The sequence below is a fragment of the Coregonus lavaretus genome, assembly GCF_964263955.1.
Source record: "Coregonus lavaretus genome assembly, chromosome: 38".
Classification (NCBI taxonomy): Eukaryota; Metazoa; Chordata; class Actinopteri; order Salmoniformes; family Salmonidae; genus Coregonus; species Coregonus lavaretus.
Genome location: NC_140025.1, coordinates 5,232,802 through 5,247,040, shown reverse-complemented (window position 1 = coordinate 5,247,040; position 14,239 = coordinate 5,232,802). Strand labels below are relative to the sequence as shown.

General features: G+C 42.9%; 1 protein-coding gene across 1 annotated transcript in view; it reads left to right on the top strand.

Annotated features, from left to right (window-relative positions):
* Positions 1 to 14,239, top strand: part of LOC311112486 (lymphocyte antigen 75-like) — a gene marked incomplete at its 5' end in the record, with an annotated part of 61,214 nt that overhangs the window by 26,343 nt on the left and 20,632 nt on the right. The window contains 20 exons of the mRNA XM_084155621.1: positions 58 to 181; positions 1,248 to 1,673; positions 2,930 to 3,103; positions 4,018 to 4,179; positions 4,939 to 5,058; positions 5,778 to 5,918; positions 7,343 to 7,534; positions 7,903 to 8,057; positions 8,314 to 8,412; positions 8,630 to 8,718; positions 8,989 to 9,158; positions 9,366 to 9,565; positions 9,791 to 9,933; positions 10,478 to 10,556; positions 10,645 to 10,716; positions 11,084 to 11,207; positions 11,472 to 11,507; positions 11,685 to 11,854; positions 12,437 to 12,501; positions 14,161 to 14,237. Of these exons, the coding sequence (XP_084011747.1) occupies positions 58 to 181; positions 1,248 to 1,673; positions 2,930 to 3,103; positions 4,018 to 4,179; positions 4,939 to 5,058; positions 5,778 to 5,918; positions 7,343 to 7,534; positions 7,903 to 8,057; positions 8,314 to 8,412; positions 8,630 to 8,718; positions 8,989 to 9,158; positions 9,366 to 9,565; positions 9,791 to 9,933; positions 10,478 to 10,556; positions 10,645 to 10,716; positions 11,084 to 11,207; positions 11,472 to 11,507; positions 11,685 to 11,854; positions 12,437 to 12,501; positions 14,161 to 14,237 (2,818 nt within the window). The remainder of the gene's footprint in view (positions 1 to 57; positions 182 to 1,247; positions 1,674 to 2,929; positions 3,104 to 4,017; positions 4,180 to 4,938; positions 5,059 to 5,777; positions 5,919 to 7,342; positions 7,535 to 7,902; positions 8,058 to 8,313; positions 8,413 to 8,629; positions 8,719 to 8,988; positions 9,159 to 9,365; positions 9,566 to 9,790; positions 9,934 to 10,477; positions 10,557 to 10,644; positions 10,717 to 11,083; positions 11,208 to 11,471; positions 11,508 to 11,684; positions 11,855 to 12,436; positions 12,502 to 14,160; positions 14,238 to 14,239) is intronic.

Genomic DNA, 14,239 nt, shown 5'->3' with positions numbered 1-14,239 from the left:
ACGCAGAATTGGGTTTGCGCAAACTGTAGGCTACTGGAAACGTATGAATCCGAATAGAGAAGCCGTGGTATTATAATCATGAAGAAAATTCCACTCCAAGCGACAGTTTACCTATGTGTTTTCTTATTCGTTTGGGATAAAACTATTTGTTTTGGAAGTTGCGCATCAACTACATATTCCGGTAAGTAAGGTGCTTTCCATTTCCATAACTGGCTGTACTCGTTGAAAGATTATCGCGTTTCCTTAGGCTCTACTGCTACTTAGACAGTCCGTGGTAGCCTATTATTGTTTTGAATGGGGGTTAGGTTCAATAATGGGACGTCAAGCCCCTTTGTTCAATTTGAAAAGCAGGAACTAACAAACGTTTGACGTATAATAAACTCGTTTTTTAAACCACATGTGGACTTTGGTTTAATTTAGTTTATGGCCCATCAAATTCCTCATCTGCTTTCAAAATGTGTAATGCCCATTATAAAGTATATCCATCAGAATTAAAATAATGACCTCTTGAAACTCCTCTCGCGCATAAAATGTGCAGCCCTATTGAGTCTGTTGGTACAATGTTGCAAAGTCATTGCTGCAAGGTTGCACGCTGTTGAAGTGATCCAAATGTTGCAGAATGTTGGTATAACTGTAAAAACAGTTTGCATGATCATATCCCCATGGTCAAGTACTGTTCTCTCTCTCTCTCTCTCGGTTAGCCTCTGTAATGAGTGTAGGCCACCTAATTAGACATACACAATGTTGCTGTACCAGCCTATAAATAGCTTGAACTCAGAGATGCAGTCTGTTATGTTTCTGAGTTCAACTGCTATCCTATTATAGAGTACACATGTACAGTACAGTACACATTTATGGTTTTACATTTACGATTACATTATCAGCAATCAGTGTTGGCGACCATGATAAGCACAGGCCCAAAAGACCCCTGGCGTTTCTAGAGACAGTTTTTTGCTTATCTGATTGTTGTTGATTGCCTTGAAATGTAGTCTTGGTCCCCTGCCTCCATGACAAGCTGAACTATTTAGGCAAAGATAACCAGCAGCTAAACTGACATTTAGATGGGACGTTGTAGATATCTACCAAACATTCTAATGAAAAGTGATACCAAATATATTGTAAACATATACAAAATATTGTGTTGAATGAACTTATATCGTTGTAGTGATGTCACTATATTTACTAACACTTTATTATCACTATAATATCACCATATTTACTTGTAATATGTTCATGATCATTTCCAGGTAACGACACCTTCACCATCCAGCATGTGAGCACAGGGAAGTGCCTGGTAGCTATGTCCACGTCTGGGACTGGAGTTTCCAGGATAGCAGGGGCTAAGTCTGGAGGGTTCGGGTTCAACGTGACCCTGGGGGAGTGTGACGGCTCCAGGGGGTCCCAGTGGAAGTGGGGTTCCAGCCACCGTCTCTTCCACGTGGGCACGTCCCAGTGCTTGGGTCTGGAGGAGAAGACCAAGGCCCTGTCTCTGTTCAGCTGTGGCTCCATGAAGGACACCATGCTGGGGTGGCGCTGCCTGGATGGGGCCGTCTATACATCGTACCAGATGGGCCTCACGGTGACCGAGGGGCTGGTCAGTGCCAAGCGCGACTCCTCAGACGCCTGGAGGAGGGATGGGTCGACCGATAATATCTGCCAGCGGCCGATGCGCAGTGAGTGTGTTCTGTCCTCTGAGCGGCTTATTCTCCTAATGGAATAGAATAGAACAGAATAAACTTAGTTTTTCCCATCTCATGTAGGCCTATCTATGCTTATTTACATGTATAAAACCTCTAGCCACATTTTACAAGAATGCATTGAACTTTGATATACCTATACACTCCCATTGATATCTTTATGAACAACATCCTGTATCACTTGGAGACAATATATTTGGCATGGTCTGTTGTATGCTAATGTGAGGTGCACTGTACAGAGCTCTGCTTGGCAGCCACATGTTTTATCAGTTCCGTTTGGAGTTGAAGGGGAATCCTTCCAACCAGAATTAGCATGGCCTTCCTTGTAACTGTTGTTGTTAACAAGGCCAGTATGGACACACTTACTTTCATTTTCACTTAACTACATCACGCTTGCACAGGGGCATCATTTCAACTAAGTTATTTTTTATTAAGTTTAAGCTCATTTGCTGCATTTCTACACAATTTAACAACTCTTAAAATGCAATTAGGAGAACAGCAAAAACAAGCTTAATTGACTCCAGCCATAATCACCTTGGCTGCTGTAGCTTCAGTCGATAGGGGACTTAACATTCTACAAACACATGTCATACAGCAGTTAGCTGCTACACACTAGCTCTCCACCGGGAATAACAACTCTAGTTTAGTTTCCTGTCAAGTCAAACATCAGTCACTGCAGCCTTCTCTCCCGCGCCGAGGCATCCTAAAACATGCTCTCTACTACCAATAAACAGCCTGCCCCAGAGCTGTCCACATATTTCTAAAGCTAGCCCGCTAATATCGCTAAACTGCATTTGCCTTTTAATTCTGGATTGGAATGATTTTAGTAGCCTATTTTAAATAGTTGGTGTTGAACTAGGGTATGGTGACTGCCATACTGTGCCATACCCAATTGTCACCCCCTGTGCATTACATCAAATACCCTTGACCCTGTTCCATTTGAAATCATATCAATGGCACTGTATGCCAGTTGTTTGCCAGTAGCCTTGTGCTAAATGATACTGTTTCACATTATCTAAGCTCTCTCTCTCTCCATTGAAAGCAGCAGCTTTGGTATTCAATGAATGTGTTCTGTGTACAGTTCCTAAATCCAGTTGAGTTGACAGTCAAACTGTGCGAGGTCATATCTTTAGATGTGTCCAGATTGAATACTAACTCCAATATTCCTAATAAACTAATTTGAAATGGGTGTCATGGGATTAATTCTAATTCTTTCTCTCCTCTACCTATAGTTGTCCACACCACCAATGGGACCTCGACCGGGGAGCCCTGTGTGTTTCCCTTCCACTACAACGGCAGCTGGTACCACGAGTGTCTCCCCGACGACCAATCATCTGAACTTTACTGGTGTTCCACAACCTCTGACTATGACACTGACAAAAAGATGGGATATTGTCTAAAATATGGCACGTTTTCTTATTTTTATTATAGATACAAATCATGATTCTGGAATGAATCTACTATTAGTCTTCTTGTACCGTTTCCCTTCACATATAATGATTACTGGAACTAGTACTAGTAGAGTACTTAAAGGAAAACTGTCTTTTGGTATTTGTTTCATTAGTCTGTTGTTGATTTAATCCCAAAATGTTTTGCATGTCAGCAATCAAGTTTTCATGATATGTAATTTTTAAAATATGAAAAATTATTGCTGACATGCAAAACATTTTTGGATTTGATCAACAACGGACTAATGAAACAAATACCAAAATGTAGTTTTTGGGTGAGTTTTCCTTTAAGTACTCTACTGGTCTGGGTGGAGTTTTCCTTTAAGAGAAGGAAGTAGAAAGATCATTGCATCAAGATTGGGCTCAATTCTATTTCAGTTCCCGTCAGTTGAATTAAGGATGTGGAATTTGTCCATAGGAGTGCAAATAGTTTTACGGAATTGACTGGAATTAAATTAACTTGATCCCAACTACACTCTGAACCTAGTCTCTCAAGTCAGACGCCTTGCTTCCACAATCTTTGAATGCTTCAGTCTGGCTACGCGAGACTGCTCTGAACCCACAAAGTCCTTTGCTCCTTCACTTTGGCATGTTTGATGTGATATTTTCCAGGCTGTGTAGGGGCTACTGACTTAGTTTAAAAAAACATGTATGGAGCTCAGACACTGTTTTTATTTGGCATATGTTCGACGATAATTTTCTCTGAAATATAGAACGATAAATTTGTCTGTTCGGGGCTAGTTGAGAAATGCTTTAGCAATACAAGTACTGCTGGTTACGCATAACCCCCCCCCCCCCCCCACCCACCCCCCCCCCCACACACACACGCATCCTACCTCCATGCTGAATCCCATATCTAATCTCTCTCACAGAGGAAGGCTGCAAGGCCCTGTTTGATGGCCCTGAGGGGGGACCCTGTTATGAGTATATATCCCAGGTCGCGGTGACATGGCAGGAAGCACTGGACTCGTGTCGCAGCCAGGGAGCCGACCTGCTCAGCGTGTCCAGCTCAGAGGACCAAGCCTTCCCCATCTGTAAGACTGCCTTCCACTATAGTGGCTATCTATGGACGCATTCAAACAAAACCAACCTCCCAAACATGCATTACAGGAACAGTAAGATTAATCATGTACTGCAAAGATGCAATACTTGGAACTACTTGGCACATACTACTTACTTGGAAGTACTTGGGACTAAAGTACTTGGGACTACAATACTTGGAACTACTTGGCACAAAAATAGTATTGGAGTATTGGAGTTTATAGTGTAGTATTTGTGCCTGTACTTTCAGGATTAGACACACTGGAATGTCCCTCTCCATAGTTTAGAAAGAAAAATACATACATTTTACGTGTCATTGTCAGTTTTCATACTTTCACTTCAGTTTTAGCAGCAGCTGCGGCTTGAGCGCACCAACACACAGGAAAGGAACTTTGTGTTCACTGTAGGATGGTGCACTTTGCATATCTCATTTGATCTCATTGTATTACAGAGAGTGAGATTTATACAAGGAAGCTTTTAGACTAGAGACACTGCACAGCAGACACAACTGTTATTGTTCATAACCATTACCATCCATCATTATTACTCTATTATCATCACAGTTTAGAAGACACAGGGAACCTATTTCACTGACTGTTAAGAGGGGAACAAAACATAGCCATTTTTTATTGACTAGTTGCCAATATGACATAGGCTCGCAAGGGCAATAAAAAGGAATATTCTGTCATTTACTTTGTAGCTCGATTTAGCTTGTCTAATCTGGTCTGGTCTCTGTTCTGTGTGGACTGAAGTGGACGTGGCCCATGACAGCAGGCCAGACAGGATGTGGATTGGCCTTCACCAGCTGGACACGTCTCAGGGCTGGCAGTGGTCAGACGGCTCACCCCTCAACAACCTGCGCTGGGACAACGGTGAGGACACGACACAACACACACAGACACACTGCTTTAGCATGGTACTTAGTACAAATGTGGTACAACTTTGTAACAACTATGGTACATATATGGTTATAGCAATGTCACAACTAGGTTACAACTATCTATAGTACAATGATATAGCCATAGCACAAATACTGTATAGTACACGCATTGGTTGGTACAGGTATGCCACAGCCATACCACCCTACTGCCTGGTACCCATCTCATTCTCCAGCCTGTGCCACAATACCACCAGGGAAACAAAGAGGCCAGTGTTGTGTTGTGAGCAGGCAAGCAGGGTCATTGTGACTTACTGGACTGGACGCAGCACTGCACAGGGCCAGGCAGTGTGTGTGTGCTTGAGGATTGTTGTGAACGAGCTTGAATAACAAGTCAACCGGCCTGAATGGGCCTCTGTATATAACCATTAGCATGTGGCCTGGTCAAAAGTAGTGCACTGTATAGGGAATAGGCTGCCATTTGGGACACAGATTTGGACTGGACTGCTGTGTCAGAGTGGTGATGACGTCACTGTCCTTACTTAGAGCCCTTTGACCTCTCTGGGTTGTGTTTTTGTTAACCGTCAGTACCAAGGGGTGTACTACAAAGCAGGATCAATGAGTAAGCCTGATAACTTTTGATAAACAAACAGAAATAACTACTGATTTTCTGGTTCCGTAGGAAAGCTAAACTAAGATTGTGTGTTTGTGTAGGGATGCTGAACAATTCGATCCTAAGGGAGTCAGACTGTGGATTGATGAATTCGAAAAACTACTACGAGAGTGAGATCTGCGATAAAAAGCTTCCCTACATCTGCAAGAAAAACGTCAACGTCACCCAGTCAGAAACAACAGGTAGGAGTTGACCAGTTGATCACATTAATAGGGAAGGTCTTACTCGTTTATCCTCCAATTAGATATACTGTATTTATGTCCCCTGCTAAAGGGATTTATGGAACGCTTTTCCAAGGTGCTGAAGCACTTAAAATTTTAAGGCCATCCAAGCTTTGCATCTCAACTACTACAGTGCTATGAAAAAGTATTTGCCCCCTTTCTAATTGTCTCTACTTTTGCATATTTGTGATACTGAATGTTATCAGATCTTCAACCAAAACCTAATATTAGATAAAGGGAACATAAGTGAACAAATAACACAATAATTACATATTTATTTCATAAACAAAGTTATGCAACACCCAATTCCCCTGTGTGAAAAAGTAATTGCCCCCTTACACTCAATAACTGGTTGTGCCACCTTTAGCTGCAATGACCTTTGGTATGATGTTCTTACTGTGGAATGCAGAGTTTGGTTTTCGCCAAGCATTACTGGAACCATGTCGTCCAAAAAGTTATACTTTTGAATCATCTGTCCATAGACGGTTCTTCCAAGAGTCTTGATGATCATCCAGGTGCTTTTTGGCAAACTTGAGTCAACTTTTTGGACGAGATGGGTCCCATTATGCCTGGCGAAAACCAAACACTGCATTCCACAGTAAGAACATCATACCAAAGGTCAAGCATGTTGGTGGTGGTGTAATAGTTTGGGGATGCTTTGCTGCCTCAGGACCTGGACGACTTGCCATAATAGAAGGAACCATGAATTCTGCTCTGTATCAGAGAATTCTACAGGAGAATGTCAGACCATCCATCTGTGAGCTGAAGCTGAAGCGCAGCTGGGTCATGCAGCAAGACAATGATCCAAAACACACAATCAAGACTACATGAAAATAGCTAAAAAGCAACAAATTTGAAGTTTTGGAATGGCCTAGTCAAAGTCCAGACCTAATCCCAATTGAGATGTTGTGGCAGGACGTGAAACGAGCAGTTCTGCATGGAAGAGTGGGCCAAAATTCCTCCACAGCGACGTGGGAGACTGATCAACAACTACAGGAAGCATTTGGTTGGAGTCAATGCAGCTAAAGGTGGCACAACTAGTTATTGAGTGTAAAGGGGCAATTACTTTTTCACACAGGGGAATTGGGTGTTGCATAACTTTGTTTATGAAATAAATATGTAATTGTTGTGTTATTTGTTCACTTATGTTCCCTTTATCTAATATTAGGTTTTGGTTGAAGATCTGATAACATTCAGTATCACAAATATGCAAAAGTAGAGAAAATTAGAAAGGGGGCAAATACTTTTTCATAGCACTGTATATTTTTGCTCTTCCAAGTGCTCAATTGTTTTATTTACATTGTCAGGCCATCCTTTTAATTCACACAATATTAGTTCTCTCTCTCTCTCTCTATTCTTTATCTTGTTTTCCTTTGTCTCTGCAGAGCCTTTGGTGTATAAATCCACCATATGTGACGAAGGCTGGGCCCCTTGGAACATGTTCTGTTACAAGCTGGTGAAGGATAAACCAAAGGGGTTTGCTCAGGCCGAGGAGTACTGTAAGGTCATGGGAGGAGGCCTGGCTAGTCTACACAGCCTGGACAGCATGGAGATGATCAGCACTCAGTTCCATGCAGGTACACTACACACTCAGAGAAACCAACCCCAATTATCATGTATGGCATTGTCTTGCCCTGAGGCATGGCTATAGACTTCTAGTGATAGGTAGCAGTCATGACTCAAGGTAAGGCATTCTAGTGCTTACACTAGGCATCTAAAGCATTTTACAGTGGAATACTGTTAGATAACATCGGTTCGGTTGTGCTGTGTGTGGAAGACATGCCATTGGTCAGAGATGCGTACATAGTTGAAATGCTATGTTATCTTCTGTGAGAGGCTTTGGCTGTTTATGTATGTTCGGTCATCAGAATCACTCAATCAATCAATGATCAAGCTGCTGTACAGTAGTTAAATGGAGTGTTATGTTGTGGTGGTCTCCTGTAAGATGGTGTGTTGGACGTGTGGATCGGTCTGATGGGGACAGGGAACCCAGCCATCCTTCTCTGGGCTGATGAGACCCCAGTCTCCTTCACCTACTGGGGCAGGACTCAGCCTGTCCAACCCTCAGGAGACTCTGGCTGCGTCTTCTACTCTGGAAAGGTGTGTGTTGTGTGTGTGTGTTCATTCTTGCTTGGCTACTTTTGGAAATGTTGTAACATTAACATGCTTTGACAGGCTAACAATTTGCTAAGAAATAGACAGCAGGTCCCATTGCTCACTTAATGCATTAACTTGACATTGTACTCATAGCAGACCTTAAATCAACATTTTAAATGTTGGGCATTACAACCCCTATAGGAAGTCTATGTACTGTTTCTCTAGACCCATGCCTTCATCTCCTTCCTCTGTTGTCCAGTCTCATGGCTGGAGCGTTGGGAGCTGTAACCAGAAGCTGCCTTTCATGTGTCAGAAGAAAGGAGAGGTGAATGAGTCTTCTACGGCAGGATGTCCTAAAGTAAGCATTGTTCCCCAGCCCCAACCTCCTCTTCCCAGGACAAGCTGTACCTTATCGAGTTTGTTGAGCTCTTTTGATTGATTTCATTTGTTTGATTTATTCATTTTGTTTTCATTTCTGAGGACAAACAACAAACGACGTCTAGCTGTAGAGTAACAGTTCAATTATGATTTATTTCATTTATTGGTTTTGTTGATATTTCTTCCCCTTCTTAAAGGACTGGAGGAGACATGGGAACTCGTGCTACAAAGTCATCCCTAAAGAAGTGTCGTTCAAGGACAGGTGTGACCTCACCATAAACAACAGGTACAGCCATTCCATGTTTTCTTTTTCATTCTTCCTTTTAACTCTTTATTTTCCAGTCACTGGAACGTAAACGCTGTATTTCTGTGAAATTGCCTTGGAAGGGTGCCAAAACCCAACAGCATCCCACATTAACTCTCAACACTCAATGTTGCCGCTCTAATCGTCTTGTTCCCTCTTGTACAGGTGTAAGGTCAAAAGTAGTGCACTATATATAGAATAGGGTGCCATTTGCGATGCAGGCTCAATCCTTCTTCAATGTGTTCTCCACAGGTTTGAGCAGGCCTTTCTCAATAGACTCCTTGGAGAAGAGATCAACATAAAGACCCAGTATTTCTGGACTGGCCTCCAGGACATAAAGACTACAGGGGAGTACCAGTGGGTCACTCAGGAAGGCTCGGGACTCAACGTCACATACACCAACTGGGGCTGGTTTGAACCAGGTTAGTCCAGACTGGGAAGTACTCTGTATTTGGGTGAGGGTTAACCCTGTTGGGGTTTCAGTGATGAGAAATGGAGAGAAACACGTGGTGGGTGTGCGTGAGTTACGTGTGTTTACTTGTGTTACATATGTGTGTATGTGAGTTACTTATGTGTGTGTGTGTGTGTGTGTGTGTGTGTGTGTGTGTGTGTGTGTGTGTGTGTTTCAGCCCTAGCAGGGGGTTGTGCAGTGATGTCCACAGCCAAGCCTCTGGGTAAATGGGTGGTAAAGAACTGCACCATGTTTAAAGCTGGCTCCATCTGTAAGAGAGACATTGCTACACCACAGCCCCTAGACCCTGAGCCCGACCCTAACCTCCCCTGTCCTGACGGATGGACATCCAGGCCTGGTATCTCCTACTGCTACAAGGTGTGTGTAGGCCTGTGTGTGTCCTTGAAATGAATGACGCAGATCCAGTTTACTTCACTCTGCAGCATGTGTCCATTCACTGAGCCTTCGTGACCTTGTTGGTTTAAGTTACTGTATCCTTGCACATGAAAGTCTCATGATGACACGATTGCGGTATGTTAGTGTGTTATAACACATTACTGTAGGGTGTTGGTGTGTTTGGTAACAGTGGTAATGCTGTGTCAGGTGTTCCACGAGGAGAGGCTGAGTCGTAAGCGGTCCTGGGAGGAGGCAGAGAGGTTCTGTGAGGCCCTGGGGGCCCATCTACCCAGCTTCAACCACCCAGAGGAGATGAAAGCCCTGCACAATGTTATGAGAGACTCCATCAGGTAGGGGCCCTCGCACACACACACACGCTGCACACAGTACTCCCGCATACACTCGCACGCACACACAGCGATAGCACACAAACTCAAACACAGGAGTCAGACTGGTCTAGCCACCTCAACGAAAGAATGCTAATGATGTTTATAACCACATTCCAACAACAGCAACTTAATGCCTGCTTTATACAGGGCACACATACACACCACACTGCCATATCTCTTATATATCAGAGCTTACACACTGCTCTAGATCCCACCATTCTAACTGGCACAAACACCCACCACAGTTACCACACACATCTGTGTTTTCAAATTCACACAGGATCATCATCTGTATGCTAAAGTGAGCTGATTCCTGTCAATAGTAAAAAGTATGGTTCACACCAGGACACATCCTGTTCTGCAGGGGGAAGGTGCATTCACTAGCAACAGGATACTTAAGACACTGGTAGATTGTTTAAACACTGCCATTGAGCCGATTTAAAAAATAGAAATATATATGTGAGAATTATGTTTGTTAACAGTGTTTGTGTCCTGTCTGTCTCAGTGATGACCGGTTCTTCTGGGTGGGGCTGAACAGGAGAAACCCAGCTGCTGGTTCCTGGGAGTGGAGCGACAACAGGCCTGTGAGTAGAGGAAAAAACATCATACCTCTGTGTGTAACTCCCATAGAGATACTATAATGATAATATTTATGTTGTGATTCATCCAAAGGTGTCCATGGCCATTTTCCCCCAAGAGTTCCATGAGGATGATGAGTACAACCGGGGCTGCACAGCCTTTAAGGTGGGTTGGTTCAGATGGTGGAATAAAGCCTTAACACAGCATAACAGCTGCTGGTCATGGGAGATGTCCACATTCTGTGGTCATGTCAGCTTCTTCCTACATCACATGCTCCATTATAGAGCTCCCTCTCCCTACCTGTGAAGTGGCTACGTCTCTTGCACTATCATTACAATCAGTCAGGCATTATCATCAGGTCTAGGAGTTTTACTATCTATAAAGACCACTCCGCCAAGGGTACAGAAACATTTTTGCGATGAATATCTGTCTACAGTTGTAATGTCATATCTCATGTCGATGTTGAAATACCAGTATGTATCATGGCTTGTCGTCTTGAAACAAATGTATCTTTCTCTCTCTCTTTAACCAGACACTGAAAGGAACCTTTAGGAGTTTATTTGTCTTCCTGATGCATGAATTCCCTCCTCTGCCGTTCTACGCCACCCCCTTCCACTGTGACGCTAGGCTGGAGTGGGTCTGCCAGATCCCCCGCGGTAACCACACACACACACAGGCCATGTGATTGTGAACGTGTCCTAGCTCCTCTTTAGTTTCAACTCAAAGGCGTTTCTTGTGTAGTGTCTGCTTGTCCCACGTTGAACTGTTTGGCCAACATAAACAGTCCTCTGTCTAGTTTTCCATGAAATCAAAACCTAATTTAGGAATCAGAGTTTGGGGAACTGTTTGGTGACCTTTACACTTTCAATCTTGCATTTTCAAAGTTGAAAATAACTGTTTGTTTGTTCATCTCGAAATAGGCAAAACTCCCAAGAGCCCAAAGTGGTACAATCCTGGTAAGTGGTGTTGACATGTAGGTTTGGTAATATTTCTTGACTTTTTCTGACGAAATTATACACCAATGTATGATAAGCCATCAGTTAAGAAGTATGAGCTGAGTTTTTTTTTTTATATTGAAGGAGTTTTGGGTCCTAAAAATTGGATGGGGGAATAATGGCATTGATCTGTTGCAGGTGGGCACCATGAGACGTCCATATTCATTGATGGTAACGAGTTCTGGTTTGTGACGGAACCAAAGCTGCCATACGAGGAGGCTAGTCTGTACTGCAACAGTAACGGCAGCAAGCTGGCGGCACCACGAAGCTTCAACGCAGCCAGACAGATCCATATGAATCTGCCACAGGTACAGTAGAGTGCAATTACAGTACCGTGGTCAACAAACCATACACCATAACTTTTTTCCAGACTTACTGTACGGTATAAGCCCAGCTAGTATAAGAAACGGTTTAAAGCTGGAATCCATAATAGTGTAACTTCCACGTTTGTTTGCAATATTACAACAACAAAGAAGTTACTTCAAACAATGAACACTGTTTTTTTCCCCCCACTGACATCATTGCACGCACGATAGAACAGCAGAGTATGTAGAGCGATTTTTATTTTAAACCACGATGCTGGATGTTCCTCTCCTCCGTTTCATCGACAGAACAAAAACAATAACGTACTGGGGGCGAACAGTGGCGCTGTTTGCGCTTATGCAGATGTCAGCTTTAAGGCTAGTATATCAAGCTTGATTGTAATTAATATAGAGCAGTAATGGATAGAAGGAGGGAGAGAAAGTAGGTGGCCACTGAACTATCCTAATAAAATGAAGACAACATTGATAAAGCGAGAGAGAGCACTGTGTGTGAGAGAGCAGAAAGGAGTGGCTTTGTTCTGTCCTTGTTTATTTATTCATTCATTGATTTGTGACCTGATTGGGCAGATGCCAGCAGGGAAGCAGAGCTGGTGGGCGGATGTAAGAGACGCTGGACACTACTTCCCCATGAGGTGAGTGACACAGTCACGCAGTCACATGACAAGTCACACCTCACCAACCAACAACGACCCCCTGACACGGTCACACATTAACAGCAACACACATTCTTATACACTGGCTCCAAAACATGTCTTGTGATCAAATTTGTGTTGAGTTTAACATGAAAACATGTAACAAAATTCAGTCAGATATAAGTACAGTGCCTTGCAAAAGTATTCATCCCCCTTGGCATTTTTCCTATTTTGTTGCATTACAACCTGTAATTTAAATGGATTTTTATTTGGATTTCATGTAATGGACATACACAAAATAGTCCACATTGGTGAAGTGAAATGAAAAGAAATTACTTGTTTAAAAAAATTCAAAAAAATAAACAACGTAAATGTGGTGAGTGCATATGTATTCACCCCCTTTGCTATGAAGCCCCTAAATAAGATCTGGTGCAACCAATTACCTTCAGAAGTCACATAATTAGTTAAATAAAGTCCATATTTCCGCAACTTTGAACATCCCACGGAGCACCATTAAATCCATTATAAAAAAAATTGAAAGAATATGGCACCACAACAAACCTGCTAAGAGAGGGCCGCCCACCAAAACTCACGGACCAGGCAAGGAGGGCATTAATCAGAGAGGCAACAAAGAGACCAAAGATAACCCTGAAGGAGCTACAAAGCTCCACAGCGGAGATTGGAGTATCTGTCCATAGGACCACTTTAAGTCGTTTACTCCACAGAACTGGGCTTTACGGAAGAGTGGCCAGAAAAAAGCCATTGCTTAAAGAAAAAAATAAGCAAACACGTTTGGTGTTTGCCAAAAGGCATGTGGGAGACTCCCCAAACATATGGAAGAAGGTACTCTGGTCAGATGAGACTAAAATTGAGCTTTTTGGCCATCAAGGAAAACGCGATGTCTGGCGCAAACCCATCACCTCTCATTACCCCGAGAACACCATCCGATGTTTTTCATCGGCAGGGACTGGGAAACTGGTCAGAATTGAAGGAATGATGGATGGCGCTAAATACAGGGAAATACTTGAGGGAAACCTGTTTCAGTCTTGATTTGAGACTGGGATGGAGGTTCACCTTCCAGCAGGACAATGACCCTAAGCATACTGCTAAAGCAAGACTTGAGTGGTTTAAGGGGAAACATTTAAATGTCTTGGAATGGCCTAGTCAAAGCTCAGACCTCAATCCAATTGAGAATCTGTGGTATGGCTTAAAGATTGCTGTACACCAGCGGAACCCATCCAACTTGAAGGAGCTGGGGCAGTTTTGCCTTGAAGAATGGGCAAAAATCCCAGTGGCTAGATTTGCCAAGTTTATAGAGACATACCCCAAGATACTTGCAGCTGTAATTGCTGCAAAAGGTGGCTCTACAAAGTATTGACTTTGGTGGGGGTGAATAGTTATGCACGCTCAAGTTTTCAGTTTTTTTGTCTTATTTCTTGTTTGTTTCACAAGAAAAAATATTTTGCATCTTCAAAGTGGTAGGCATGTTGTGTAAATGAAATGATACAACCCCCCCAAAAAATCCATTTTAATTCCAGGTTGTAAGGCAACAAAATAGGAAAAATGCCAAGGGGGGTGAATACTTTCGCAAGTCACTGTAATGTTATTGTGTGTATTGGTTAGAATAAGAGTGAATTACTTTTTACTCCTGTCTTCTAGGTTCCCCCATATGCGATACTACCATGCTGAGTTCCTGGGCAGGTGTACAACCATCAGTGACGTGAACTTCTTCCCAGGT